General features: G+C 38.7%; 1 protein-coding gene across 20 annotated transcripts in view; it reads right to left on the bottom strand.

Annotated features, from left to right (window-relative positions):
* CASK (calcium/calmodulin dependent serine protein kinase) overlaps window positions 1-15726 on the bottom strand; it is a 407307-nt gene that overhangs the window by 102319 nt on the left and 289262 nt on the right. For 11 of the 20 annotated variants that reach the window (XM_063601767.1, XM_063601763.1, XM_063601768.1 and 8 more), the window contains exons 9-10: window positions 14957-15040; window positions 4995-5094 (exon numbers count right to left, since the gene is read on the bottom strand). In XM_063601767.1, the coding sequence (XP_063457837.1) occupies window positions 4995-5094; window positions 14957-15040 (184 nt within the window). Of the gene's footprint in view, window positions 1-1017; window positions 1036-4994; window positions 5095-14956; window positions 15041-15726 lie in introns of all 20 variants that reach the window. The other 9 variants (XM_034949880.4, XM_034949879.4, XM_034949885.4 and 6 more) reach the window with 1 other exon arrangement.

A 15726-nucleotide genomic window follows, 5' to 3' on the forward strand; every position in this document is an offset into this window, starting at 1 on the left:
AGAGGCACACAGCTAAGCCACACCCAGATTCCTGACCCACAGGAACTGTGAGATGACAACTGCTGTTTTAAGGTAATTCATTACCCAACAATAGGTAACTAATATACTATAAGATTTATATTAAATCAGCTGCAATTTGAGCTACAGATAACTAATGTAAGAAACTGTGAAAATGAATTCAATCATTAGTACCCAGGCTTTCTCATTTATCTTTGAGGTAAAGGTTTATTTTTTTAATTAGAATTTTTATTGAGATAATTGTAGATTCACATGCACTTGTAAGAAATAATACAGAGAGATCCCTTGTATTCTTTGCTCAGTTCCCCCGTTGGTAACATTTTACAAAACGATAGTATATTATCATAACCAGAATACTGACATTGATACAATCCACCCATCTTATTCAGATTGCCTCAGTTTTACATGTACTCAACTGTGTGTACATTTCTTACATTTTAATTTTCTCCCAAACTCAAATTATGCCCCTTTGTAATTAAAATCTAGCTATTACATTATTCCTTATAAATGTTCTATCTGATGGTAAAAGTTGTTAAGAGATATGATTTCAGAATTTATTTCACAGGTCCAAATAAACTGAAAATGGACTCAGTAACAGGAAGCAATAAAGACCACTTACAGGTGATATAATTGTCAAAGAAAAATTCACTTACCCTGAAAGTTTTCTTGAAAGCAAACTCTAAAACAAATGTTACTCTTTCCCCAGAATTAATGTATTCGTATGTGAAATTCAGATGTGAAGTATTAAGTGCCGTTGAAATTTTAACACTGTCTTTTTTCCTCTTATGAAAGAAGTGAGAACTTAATATTGTTTGTGCAACAATGCCTCAAAAATCAATATATCCAAGTTTTAATTTTATGACCAGGCAGTGTTAAAATTAATACTTAAACAACTACACACAAACAGCCAAGGAAAAAGTCAAGCTGATTACGAACCATGCAAAGCCAAACACTTTTGCATAAAAGATACACCTTAAAGGAAAACAAAGGGATACCTACTTTCTGCTGCTAGAAGTCCTAGGAGGAAGGCAGCATATGGACAAACAACAAACAGTATGATTTTAGAACAAGCAGGTTATCAAGCCACAGTTCGGCCCACTACATGAGCCACCAGAAGCATGGTCCCCCAGCCGACCCCAAAGTGAGCCCTCATGTTCCATGAGTACAATCACTGGAACTGTTTGGGATTTCAGACATCAAACGTTGGGTTCTGATTCTGAATTATTTGATTTGAAATATGAGAAACGAATATTTCAACATTGAATTTTTTTTTTTTGAGATGGGGTCTCACTCTACCACCCAGGCTGGAGTACAGTGGTGCAATCTCAGCTCATTGCAAACTCTGCCTCCTGGGCTCAAGTAATCCTCCTACCTCAGCCCTGGCTCCCTACCCTCCTGGTAGCTAGGACTACAGGCACATGCCATCACGCCCAGCTAATTTTTGTATTTTTAGTAGAGACGGGGTTTCGCCATGTTGGCCAGGCTGGTCTCGAACTCCTGACCTCAAGTGATCCACCCACTTCCACCTCCCAAAGTATTGGGATTACAGGAGTGACCCACCGTGCCCAGCACCACTTCAAGCAATACACAGTTCAACATAAGATTAAATGAATTCTAGTAAATGCATAATGTATGAATTTCAATAATCAAAATAGAAAATTATCATTTATAGAAAAATTGTTTTACATCGTAAACAATATACCTAAACATGTTTGACTTCTTATTAGATGACAAGTTTTTAAACTGTTATTTTAAATATTCATATTTTCCTAAATGCATAGAGTATTACTCTTTTTATTTTCCTTTCCTTTTGTTTTTGAGATGGAGTCTTGCTCTGTCACCCAGACTGGAGTGCAGTGGCACGATCTCGGCTCATTGCAACCTCCGTGTCCTGGGTTCAAGCAATTCTCTTGCCTCAGGTGGATTACAGGCGCGTGGCCATCATGCCTGGCTAATTTTTGTATTTTTAGTAGAGATGGGGGTTTCACCATGTTGGCCAGGCTGGTCTCAAACTCCTGACCTCAAGTGATCCACCCACCTCGGCCTCCCAAAGTGCTGGGATTACAGGCATGAGCCACTGTGCCTGGCCCCTTTTCTTTTTTTTGAGACAGAGTTTTGTTCTGTCATCCAGTTTTGAGTGCAGTGATGCACTCACGGCTTACTGCAGCCTTGACCTCTTGGGCTCAAGTGATCCTCCTGCCTCAGCCTCCCTAGTAGCTGGGACCACAGGTGTGTGCTACCACGCTTGGCTAATATTTTGACTTCTTACAAAGTAGAGGGTCTCCCTATGTTGCCCAGGCTGGTCACAAACTCTTAGGCTCAAGCAATCCTCCTGCCTTGGCTTCTGAAACTGTTGGGATTACAGGCATGAGCCACCATGCCCAGCCTTTAGCTCCATTTCTAAAGATGAAAATGGTAGTAGAGATCTTGACCTAAAATCTCAAAGAGATTTATCCTAAATATATTATAAGCATGTGATTATATCATACAGCCACAGTATGACAATACAAACCATTACTGGATCCACTCCCCTTAAATAGGGTCCACTGTAATCTGAGTGTGAGGAGAGAAGACGGAGGTTTCAGCTAACAAAAGAAGTTACAGGTGGAGGAAACAAAATGGAGTGGAAGAAAAGACAGACGTGAAACAATAAGAAGCACTGGGGACCACACCTATAAACACAACTAGATCCCTGCCTTTCATGTGGGAAGGGCTCTGGATAATGACCAAGTCAGCACAAGAGAAAAATGGCAAGGCTTTCTCCTCAGAGTCTCTTCTCTAAGATTCCCATTTCTGAATGTTTTTGGAAATCACCTTCACTCAAAAGAGGAAGATTCACATCCTAATCGGTAAAGGTCAAAATGAGGAACTGTATAACTGCTGGAATGGGAAAGTTGATCTTGTCATTTTAAAAAAGTTCTAAATTTTTGTGGGTACATAGTATGCATTTATGGGGTACAGGAGACATTTTGATATGGGCATAATGATCACATCATGGTAAATGGGGTATCCATCACCTCAAGATCTTGTCATTTTGCACAAGGTACAAGCACATACTAATTGGTAAGAAATTCTGTGTGTATGTATGTGAATGTGTAGGTGCACACACATGTATAAACAGAGGAGAGGAGAAGCATAAATACTGACAGATGCTCATGGTATCAACAGGAAAGAAGCATTAGCACAGTAATTCTTCCTATATTACTAACTGTGGGACAAAAACCTCAGGCTCTAGGAAGGGCCCAGGGCCTCAGTCCCAGTGGTAATATATGAATATTGATGAAGCTAGTCCAAGAGTACAAAAATCAAAGATGACAAATATGGAGTGGCTCTAATGAAAGAAAGAAAAAAAGCTGAGGCCAGAGGACACATGATTCAGGAGTTAAGTAAATAAAAAACGCATAAATAAAAATTTAGAACGCACACACACACACACACACATTTACATATACATATAAATGGACCCTATGGGTTTTTAGCAAATGATTCTTGAGAATATTACACTGGTAAGATGGAAATCTGAGCATTTTATAAAATGGTTTCGGTTTTTTATTTTTTTATCTCTTAATTTTTTTTTTTTTTTTGAGACGGAGTCTCACTCTGTCGCCCAGGCTGGAGTGCAGTGGCGTGATCTCGGCTCACTGCAAGCTCTGCCTGCCGGGTTCACGCCAGTCTCCTGCCTCAGCCACCCGAGTAGCTGGGACTACAGGTGCCCACCACCACGCCCGGCTAATTTTTTTGTATTTCTAGTAGAGACAGGGTTTCACCGTGTTAGCCAGGATGGTCTTGATCTCCTGACCTCGTGATCTGCCCGCCTCGGCCTCCCAAAGTGCTGGGATTACAGGCGTGAGCCACTGCGCCTGGCCTTTTATCTCTTAATTTTTAAGAGGCGAGGTCTCATTTTGTTGTCCAGGTTGGAGAGCAGTGGTGTGATCACAGCTCACTGCATCCTCAAACTCCTGAGCTCAGGTGATCCCCCTGAGCCGGGTGCCTCAGCCTCCTGAGTAGCTATGACTACACACGCACACCACTGCACTGGCTTATAAAATGATTTTGTGAACACTGGCAGGTTGTTTCAGGGGTACTTATATACAGTTCATCAAAACAAATAACTCTTCTGTGTTCTTCCCCTTTGGATACTTGTATGCATGTGTTACAGATTTTTTTTTTTCTTTTTTTGAGATGGAGTCTCGCATTATCGCCCAGGCTGGAGTGCAGTGGCATGATCTCGGATCACTGCAACCTCCGCCTCCCGGGTCAAGCGATTCTCCTGCCTCAGCCTCCCAAGTAGCTGGGACTATAGGCGCAGGCCAGCACGCCTGGCTTTTTTTTTTTTTTTTTGTATTTTTGTGTTTTTGCAGAGATGGGGTTTTGCCATGTTGGCCAGGCTGGTCTCGAACTCCTGACCTGAGGCGATCTGCCTGCCTTGGCCTCCCAAAGTGCTGGGATTACAGGCATGAGCCACCATGCCTGTCCGTGTTATAGATTTTTATACAGAAAGAAGAACTTGGTAACTGTTTCAGGAGATAACTCACAAGACAGCTCTACACTGAAAGATTCCATTCAAAGCAGTGCTGCCCACAGTCTGATCTGATACGACTGACCTGGGGAAAAGCTTATATTAGAAGTTTTTGTTGAGAGAGAAGGTAATTAGAAAGATCCCAAAAGACTGACTAGGATGTTGGATTGGATGGAGTGCAATGCTGGGTCTAGAGTGTGGAAAGGGGAAGAAGTATTACTGAGGTGAAAAGAAAAAAAAGTGAAGTGTTGGTTTTGGAGCCACAGGAGAAAGCAACTTTGGTATTAAAATGAAAAGGAACAAGACACATGTAGACAGGATTTGGTTGCTGACAAACTTCCTTAGAATCCGTTGGAGGATTTAACTAAATGCACAGAAAAAGTTTATTCACAATGGGAGAGAATGGATGTAAATGCCAAATGACTCACACAGGTGAATAAGTGAATTATCCAATTACCTGAGGAGGTAGGGTCTTCGGAGAAATCTGGTAACTCTTCAGGGGGATCCCCATAGAATGAGTTGAATTTGTGACTTGACACAGCGGCTAGTACTGCACCCTAAAACAAAGAGATGAAAAAATAGATTATTAAAACAAATACACAAATATAAATAAGTTATTTAACAAATTATTTATCTTAAGGATTATCCATTAAGTCAATATAGGAGATGATGGCTAGAAGAGAGGTAGTTTTTAAATTATTTCAGATTCCTTGAAATAAATTACATATGCATATACCAGAATAACTAATCGGGAATTGTAGAAGTATATGAAACCACTTACATCTTGAATTCAAACATGTAACACAGGATGGAATATTCTGCAGTTATTATAAAATGATGTTGTAGAAGGGTGTTTAGTGGAATGAAAAGATGTCTGTGATTAATTACATGAAAAAGGTTTAAAATCAATGTATATTATAATCTCATTTTTGGGTAAAAAAGTTAATATGGATATAAAAGACTGCGTATACACCAGAATGTTAATAGCATTAATTATCTCTGGGTGGTAGGATTATGTGTCATTTTTCTTTTTAAAATCTTTTTTCCCTCTTTTTGTTTTAACAATGACAATGTGTTACTTTTGTATAGTAATTCTCCATCAGGCCACACAACAGAATCAACTACATATGACTCTTTTAAGCTATATGCATAGCCTCCCCTTATTCCTAGTTGGAAATCACTGCCATTTGAGTGCATGACATCCCTTAGGACTGTAGAGTGGAAAAATATTGGGAGTTACTACTTCAGTAAATCATATTTATTTTATTTTTTATTTAAACAGCTTTAGGGGTACAAGTGGTTTTTGGTTACATGGATAAATGGTACAGTAGTGAAGTGTGGGCTTTTAGTGAATCTGTCTTCTGAGTAGTGTACAGTGTACCCAACAGGTGATTTTCTATCCCTTGCCCCTCCACCCTCCCCCATTCTGAGTCTCTAGTGTCCATTATACTACTCTGCATGCCTCTGTGTACCCATAGCTTAGTTCCCACTTATAAGGGAGAACATGTGGTATTTGGGAGTAAATTATTTAACCTCTCTAGGCTTTCTTATCTGTAAAGTAAGAATATGAAAACGGGCCGGACGCGGTGGCTCATGCCTGCAATCCCAGCACTTTGGGAGGCCGAGGCGGGTGGAACACCTGAGGTCGGGAGTTTGAGATCAGCCTGACCAACACGGAGAAACCCCGTCTCTACTAAAAATACAGAAAATTAGCCCGGCATGGTGGCGCATGCCTGTAATTTCAGCTACTTGGGAGGCTGAGGCAGGAGAATTGCTTGAACCCGGGAGGCAGAGGTTGCGGTGAGCCGAGATCGTGCCATTGCACTCCAGCCTGGGCAACAAAAGTGAAACTCCGTCTCAAAAAAGAAAAAAAAAGAATATTAAAATGGACTTATCTTACAGGATTGGCAAAAGTCATAATGTATTAATGAAAGTGCTTTGCAAATTGTAAAGCATTCTGTAAGTGCATATCATTACTAACTCTACTAATAAAGATCTAGAACATGAGCACAGCCTTTTGCTGGTCTATGTAGAATCACTCATTTAGTTAGTTTATCAAATCACCTAAGTAGTCTAAGTCTAAATTTTAAATATTAACTCTTGAATTTTTCTGGAAAGATAAAACTTGTTTGTGTTTAGGTATCTGCTAATATGAGAACATTATTATTATTTTTTTGAGACAGGGTCTCGCTCTGTTGCCCAGGCTGGAGTGCAATGGCACAATCTCGGCTCTTTGCAGTCTCAACCTCTCAGGCTCAAGTGATCCTCCCATCTCAGTCTCCCAAGTAGCTGGGACTACAGGCGTGTGCCACCATGCCTGGCTAACTTTTGTATTTTTTTGTAGAGATGGGGTTTCACCATGTTGCCCAGGCTGGTCCTGAACTCCTGCGCTCAAGCGATCCACCCACCTCGGCCTCCCAAAGTGCTGCGATTACTGGTGTGAGCCACTGCGCCTGGCCAGAAAACATTAATAAAATATATTTCCACAAAGTTTACTTACTGTAGAAAGGGAAGGGCAAAAAGAGAGAAGTGATATTGATGTTAACATTCCAGGTAACTTTTGAGGTTTCCGAAAGTCTAAAGTTACGCATGAAAGGTTCTTATGCAGAATTATAGCTACCATGTTGAAAAAACAGTAGTGAATGTTGGGTTCTTCTTTTTATAAAAACTTATTTTACTTTACGTATTATACATGTTTCCTAAAAGCTGGGTGGGAATGGAATTTTTATATATCAAATCACGTTTCCCACACACGGAAACTAGGCTTTTAGAGATGCTTTATTTTTATTTCCAAATGAAGTACAACTGTATTTCTTAAGATGTTAGTTATACGCTTCAAGGCCTGTTCTTGCTACTATTGTCAAAGATCTGTAATAAATACCTATACTACTAGGAAAACAGTATCTAAAAGAGCCCTGAGATGCAAATGCTTTTGAAACAATAGTAGTATGCTTTAAATTTATCTGTCTTATGACTAGCAGTTTTGTTTATGTAGTTTTTTTTTTTTTTTTAAATAATAGAAACTGAGTCTCACTATATTGCTCAGGCTGGTCTCAAACTCTGGGGCTCAAGCACTCTTATGGCCTCAGCCTCCCAAAGTGCTGGGATTACAGGTGTAAGCCCATATTAGGTGCCCCACCTAATATTTAGTTGTCTGAACCCAGTGACGACAGGTGGTTTAAATATTCAATGCAAGCCATTATGTAAAACAGCAACATCATTCTGAAATAGGTCACGGATTCATATAATTTTATTAGTTTGAGAATCAACCTTAGAGATTATTCATTCTAAGGGACTCATTTTGCAGATGAGAAAACTGAGGTCCAGAGAGGCTTAGCAACCTGTTAAGGTCTCTGTCAACTTAGAGACATAATGAAGAGTAGACATAATTGACATTCAATGACTACTCTCCCCAGTTCAAGGATTTCTACTATACTAGGGGTCAGCAATTTTTTTTCTGTAAATAATCAGACAGTAAGTATTTTAGGCTCTAAAGGTCATATGATCTCTTTTGCAACTACTCAGTTCTACCACTGTAGTGTGAAAGCAGCCATGGACAATAAGCAAATTAATGTACTTTGCCATGTTCTAATAAAACTTTATATACAAGAATAGGCAGTGGGTTGGATTTGACCCCCAGGTCATAGTTTGCCAACCCCTGTATTACATTATTGCTACTGATTGCTAATAATGTAATATTGCTCATCGATAGCAATAATGTAATACAACAATTAAAAAATCAGATTTTATACAAGTAGTTCTTCAAACTTTCTGGTTTATTAAACCCTTGACAAAGAAGTTTTCTACCTGCTTTAATTTAGAAGGTATAATTTAGTATCTTTTAAGGGCGAAACGTAATACTTTTGAGTTAATTAGACTATTCACAATCTGTTAAGATAAATAATATTAAAGTTGTAATTTTCTATCAAGCAAATTAACCTAGAAAGGAGAAGGCAGATTATAAATTCAGAGAAAAAGAGCACCACAAGTTTTTAATTTGTAGTTAAGAACTAGAAAGAATTCTTAATCATAATTATAGTTTTCTTGAAATGTCAATATGTCAAACATCAAAATGGAATGCTTCTGGCTAGATGATTCTGTGTGGCATTTAAGGAAGTGGAAAACAAGAAAATGGTTAGGTCAGATTTCTGCTAAGTTTAACTACTGAATGCACTTAAGGAGGGAACAAAGTTATTGAGGAACACAAGAGCTGAACAAAGATGTATTGCTGACTTGAAGACAAAAGCCAAAAACCGAATACTCCCTTTTTGGTATTTCCTGAGCTCAGAAACACGCATCATGAAGTTTGATAGGCACAATGGCAGAAGGGTATATTTTTAAACCCTAAATACAAAATACACAAGTATTGGATATAAAATAATTGGTTTTGTACCTAAATAACAAGGCAATACACAGTCATGGCAGGAGGGTACATTTTAAAACATCTAAATACAAAATATACAAGTATCAGATATAGAATAATTGGCTTTGTACCTAAATAACAAGGTAATATATAGTCATATTCCTGAGTGAACAGGGAAATATACTGAGGGGAGAAAGTGTATCACCAGAACATACCAATAGGAGTGTGACAAAGAAATTTGAAAGATAATCATCCTATTAGAATTCAGATGACTGAACTCAAAAGCCCTAAAAAGGGTGGAGAATTTGGAGAGTTTGAGGCTGAACAGAGATGACCAAAAGTCAAGAAAATCATTTCAAGGTAGAGATGTTAAAGAATTTGGGTTGATTATACTTAATAATTAGGTCCTAGATGATAATTAGGTGAGATGATTAATTAAATCAGAACTTTTGATATGTCTCCATATAGCCAAAACCAGAGTTATCATTCAGTTTAGTCAGCATAGCCTATACATATATAATACTCAAACATAACCTAAACATAGGTCTAAAACCTTTAATTTCATAATTTTCAGTCAGGATATATGACTAAAAGAGGCTGCAGTATTTTCTCTAGAGAAAATGAAAAATGAGACTTGTAAGTGTACTAGATATAGTTATATTTAAGAGTAATTGCACAGAATAGATATCTTAGAAATTCTTTTGGGTCTATGTAAAAGTATTTTATAGAGATGGTCTTAAATGTACATAATTTTCAAAATCTATTGCCCAACAGGAAGTAATATATTCTACATTTCAGAATCATAAACTGGTGGGACATGGTGGCTCACACTTGTAATCCCAGCACTTTGGGAGGCCAAGGTGGGAGGATTGCTTCAGTCCAGGAGTTTGAGACCAGCCTGGGCAACAGAGTGAGACCCTGTCTCAATTAAAAAAGAAAAAACAACATATATCTATATATGTATTTCTTTTCTTTTTTTGTTTTGAGATAGAATTTCGCTCTTGTTGCCCAGGCTGGAGTGCAATGGTGCAACCTTGGCTCACTGCAACCTCCGCCTCCCAGGTTCAAGCAATTCTCCTGCCTCAGCCTCCCGAGTAGCTGGGAATATACAAACATGTGCCACCATGCCCAGCTAATTTTGTATTTTTTTTAGTAGAGATGGCGTTTCTCCATGTTGGTCAGGCTGGTCTCGAACTCCTGACTTTAGGTGATCCGCCTGCCTCAGCCTCTCAAAGTGCTGGGATTATAGGCGTGAGCCACCGCGCCTGGCCTATATATGTATTTCTTAAAAAAAATCACAAATTAATTGATTTGTAAAATCAATATGTAAGATCAAAATCACTTCACTTATTATTTGTGGAACTTTTCATACCAGAATATTTGCGGAACTGCTCATACCAGAATAAGTTTTCAGTTTTTAGAATTAAGGTCCCCACCCCGCTTATTTTTGAGACAGAGTCTTACTCTGTCACTCAGGCTGGAGTGCAGTGGTGTGATCACAGCTCACTGCAGCCTTGACCTCCCAGGCTCAAGTGATCCTCCCACCTCAGCCTTCCAAGTAGCTGGGACCACAGGCGTGTGCAACCACACCCGGCAAATTTCTTATTTTTGTAGAGCCGGGGTCTCCTTATGTTGCTCAGGCTCAAAGGTTACCTTTTGGATACCAGATTTAATGCTCTGATTAGCTGAAGCCCACAACGACTGCTATCTCAATTTACTGCCTTTGTACAAACCCTTACTACAGAGAGGACTGTATGTAAATGCTGGGTTTCATTAAGGTACAAACGTCTTTGATAAATCTTTAAGTTAGTTTTTGTTGAACTAACAGAAAATTGCCAAAAAATATCTATTATAGCTTCCTGGTTGACCTATCAAAAAGTGCTGCTTAGGTATAAGCATTACTCTGCAGGTACCAAGACTCTATAGCAATACCATACAATAGAACTATCTGTGATGAAGGAAATTTTCTAAACCTGTGCTGTCTAATACAGTAGCCATCAGTCACACGTGGTATTGAGCATTTGAAAGGTGCTAGCGCAACAGAGCAACCAAATTTTACATTTTATTTAATATTAATTTATTAAAATTGAAATGTAAACAGTTACATATGGCTATTTACTACTGTACTGGATAGTACAGCTTTATACAGTATTAGAAAATGGCACTCCTAAACAAACCTTTCGTAGTTATGCACAGTTCAGGAACACAAGTGACCAATCAGTAAGTCAGAGAATACTTTTGCAATTTGCAAAATTAATAAAGGCTGGGCGCGGTGGCTTATGCCTGTAATCCCAGCACTTTGGGAGGCCGAGGCGGGCGGATCACTTGAGGTCAGGAGTACAAAGCCAGCCTGGCCAACATGGTGAAATCCCGTCTCTACTAAAAATACAAAAATTAGCTGGATGTGGTGGTGCCTGTAGTCCCAGCTACTTGGGAGGCTGAGGCAGGAGAATCACTTGAACCTGGGAGGCGGAGGCTGCAGTGAGCCGAGATTGCGCCACTGCACTCTAGCCTGGGTGATGGAGTAAGACTCTCTCAAAAAAAAAAAAAAATAATAATAATAATAAAGAAAAACTGTAGGAAGTTATTAGAAATCCTTGCTTTCTGTATATATAGGAAATAAATGATTTTATCCTCTTAACTGAATCACGTGGACTCGACTCACCATTTCTTAAATGGACTGCAATAAACTTACCCAAACATAGAATATTGCTTCTATTTGTATAGAATTTCTTCAACACACTTTACTGTGGGGAATTTGCTTTCTAGGGGTAGAAATAATTGAAGAAGCAATAGGGATGACTTCAGAATACATTCCCTCCTGAGTCTCTTCTCTGGATAGATATCCTCAGATAACAACAGTTACCACTTTCCTCAGTACCTCCTTCAGTAGATGACAGCCAGGGTTAGAGTACAGGTGTGCCCCCTCAAAAGCCCCAGACCACAGAGCACAGATTTTCCACACAGCCTGGAGATCATGCAGTCTGTCTCATGTATCCTAATATTCAGTTTGAGAAAATATCCTCATATTCAGTTCTGTGCTCAGAACGATGTAGTTTATTAAAGAAAGTATTGTTATCTAGAGGATTCTTTTTTTTTTTTTTTTTTTTTACTGAAGTATTACAATTCCAGAGCTTAGTATGAATTAGGAGGAAAAAACTCGACACATGAAACATGTGGTAACCAAAATGGGGAAAATACATTTTCCATCATTCCATCATGACTAAGTTACCAAAGTAATTTTCTTTCTTTCTTTTTTCTTTTTTTTTGAGACAAAGTCTCACTTTGTCACCCAGGCTGGAGTGCAGTGGCGTGATCTTGGCTCACTGCAACCTCCGCCTCCCAGGCTCAAGTGATCCTCTTGCCTCAGGCCCCCAATAGCTGGGATTACAGGCATGCACAGCCACCACACTTGATTAATTTTTGTATATTTTGTAGAGACGGGGTTTCACCATGTTGCCCAGGCTGGTCTTGAACTCCTGAGCTCAAGCGATTTGCCCGCCTTGGCCTCCAAATGTACTAGGATTACAGGTGTGAAACACTGTGCCTGGCCACAAAAGTAATTTTCTACCGCTTTCTGTGAACTCCCTTTTAATCACTTCCAAGGGAGTCATTACAAATTAAACTGTCACCCACCACTGAGGAGGTTAAGAATAGTGTCTGGGTAGGATGAGCACCTAGTTGTGTGAAAATAAAGTGTATGGTGGGCTCTGAAAGCCAAGGAAGTTGCAATCTCTGTTCTAGAAGTCCACTGAAGAGGCAGAATGGGAATTAGTTCCTTGAGGATGGTAGGTGTGACATGTTTTAACAAGGTGGCTGAACTACTCAAAAGAATACAGCCTTATCAGAAGCCAAACACATTCACTAATGACCCTGCTGATGTTCCTAGTTCTAGGTTGTTTGGTGGGTCTTAAAACTTTAAATAGCCCTGCAAGGGGATGTGGTAAATCCACATGACCCCTCTCTGTTTTGACAGCTTGGCCCTGTCCAAATGAATCTTAGTCACCACTTTGGCTATTTTAGGCCCAAGTCTGATTCTGTGGCCCCGGGAGAAGTACAGCATGTGTTTCTTGTGATGGGGCAAGCCCAAGCTCTCTGGTGAAATGTTTGTATTTGGGCAATGAAAGGTTCAACCCCATACAGTGTAATGTCACATGAGGCCAAAGCAATTAGGTTTACAATGACTTATAGAAGAGTTGACAAAAAAGTGTAATAATAGTTTCTTTGGGGAGGAAACTAACTTCAAAAACAGTTGACCAAATTTCACTTTGGATAATAAAAGAGTTTTTTATTTGTAGGCTACACAGGTTTAGGTGGATATCAAGGCAAAAAGAATAAAAGTTTTGGGAAACTTCTTTGGCTACCATCTCAATAATGGCTTATCATTAATAATTATTTTGGCCAAGGATTTTTAAAGCAAATAGAGAAGAGTCACTTTGAACCCTTGACTGCAAAATCAGTGAGAAGAAAGGCTAAAATGGGAATAATCAACACCAACAATGATATGTTAATATTTCCCTTGTTCTATAGTAGCATGGTTGAATAGATCCTTCTGTAATGATGGAAATGTCCCAAGCTACATCTGTGCTGTCTAATATAGTAGCCACTAGCCAACTGTGGTTACTGAGCACTTGAAATGTGCTAGTGTGACTGGGAAACTGACCTTTTAATTTTATTTAATTTTAATTAATTTAAATTTAAATAGCTGCTTGTGGCCAGTGGGTACCATGTTAAAAGTTTCAGGTCTATAGGATAATATTGTAGCCTAATAGTTTCCTCAAAATTCATATAAATGTTTTTATAAGTCTAGAGTTATACATAATAATTCACTAATTTCAGGGGTTGAAAAATAAAATGGTATTATTAGAATTTATGGCATATCTGAAAATACTTAAGAAGAAAAGTTTTATAGTTGGCAGGAGTCATGTGACTAAGGAAGACTACTATCTAATCAACCACTTAGAGAACAGTTAACATTTTTCAGTATCAAAAGTAAGTCAAACATAAATTAATTCTAAGAAGTTAAGATAATCAATTTCCCTTTGTTACTCTGGAGGGTTGGGTGGGGGATGCTCTCTCAGCATTTTCTCTCAGTGCTGAAAAGATCCCATTACTTTATGTCTGGTCTTTTTCAGAACCTTTTAAAGTCAAATGGACTCCCCATATGGGGTGATTACCAGTTTTCTTTTCTTCTTCTTTTTTTTTTTTTTTTTGGTGAGGTGGAGGATAGGGAGAGTAGTAAGAGGGAGAAAGACACCTAGGAAGAATAAAGAAGGTGAGAAAAGTGATCTGAGCTGAAAATATTTTCTAGTAGATCAAGGTAGTGTAAGATTTTATTTACTGCTTTCTGATAGTTGTTCAATCCTAGTTCCAATTCTTTTTTTTTTTTTTTGAGATGAAGTCTTGCTCTTGTTGCCTAAGCTGGAGTGCAATGGTGTGATCTCGGCTCACTGCAACCTCCACCTCCCAAGTTCAAGCGATTCTCCTGCCTCAGCCTCCCGAGTAGCTGGGATTATAGGCGCCTGCCACCAGGCCCAGCTAATTTTTGTATTTTTAGTAGAGACGGGGTTTCACCATGTTAGCCAGGCTGGTCTTGAACTCCTGACCTCAGGCAATCCACCCGCCTCGGCCTCCCAAAGTGCTGGGATTACAGGCATAAGCCACCACACCCGGCCCCTAATTCCAATTCTAATTCAAAGTTATTTCCATTGAACTAAACATACATTTGTCAAAATATTTAAGTTTGAAAAAACATGGTCTAGATTCATATTCAATAATAATGGATAATAATATATCTCTGCTATAAATTTAAGACAAATCTAAAATACAACTAATCTTCTATTATAATTTATTGTTCAGACTCATACTGATATACTACCTTAAATAATTTAAAAAGCCAAAATCTTATTGAAGTGGTGGTAATTTTTGGAAATGAGAATTTAGCTACAACAAAAACAATGGCCAGCATTAGTACATATTTATGGGCACCAAAATAGAATAAAAACATGATCATTAACTATATCTGTTTGGCTTTTTTGCTGATTTGTTTAATTTACCTTTAGTTTCCTCCTTGCATTGAATTTCCTCAGCTGCTCTACTGTTTCTGGAAGATGAATCTTGTAGGCGTAACGATCTCGCTCCTATGTAAGATGAAAGATAATGAACATATATAACCGTTTAAAAAAGTGCAGAAGCTTAATCTAAAACAAATAATAAAGCTAAAATTCTTAAATATAAAACTCAGATTGAATTTTAGATTGGAGATTTTATTCCATGATACTGGTAAGCAATCTGAAATGAGGGATATTAAGGTTAAACTGATAGTAATAAAATAATATTTCATTTTCAGCAATAAAGGGCTGAAATAATAGGTCACGTAAATTTCATATATATGGCTATGTGGCTAAAATAACAAATCGTAATTATTATAAAGGCATTGTTACTTTTTTTTTTTTGAGACAGGGTTTCACTCTGTCGCCCAGGTTGGCGTGCAGTGGCACAATCATACCTCACTGCAGCCTGAAACCCCTGGGCTCAAAGTGATCCTCCCACCTCAGCCTCCTGAGTAGCTGGGATATAAGTGCACCAGCCTGGCTAATTTTATTTTTTTTAATAGAGAAGGAGTATTGCTATGTTGCCCAGGTTGGTCTCAAACTCCTGAGCTCAAGCGATCCTTCCGCCTCGGCCTCCCAGAGTGCTGGGATTTACAGGTGTAAGCCACTCTGCCTGGCCTCAGGTTACCTTTGACATGATTTGCCAGGTAAAACAAGCATTTGAAAAACCAATTCCACAACTGATTCAGCATTCTACATTGTCATGCACTATA

Source organism: Pan paniscus, chromosome X, assembly GCF_029289425.2.
Source record: "Pan paniscus chromosome X, NHGRI_mPanPan1-v2.0_pri, whole genome shotgun sequence".
NCBI classification, from domain to species: Eukaryota; Metazoa; Chordata; class Mammalia; order Primates; family Hominidae; genus Pan; species Pan paniscus.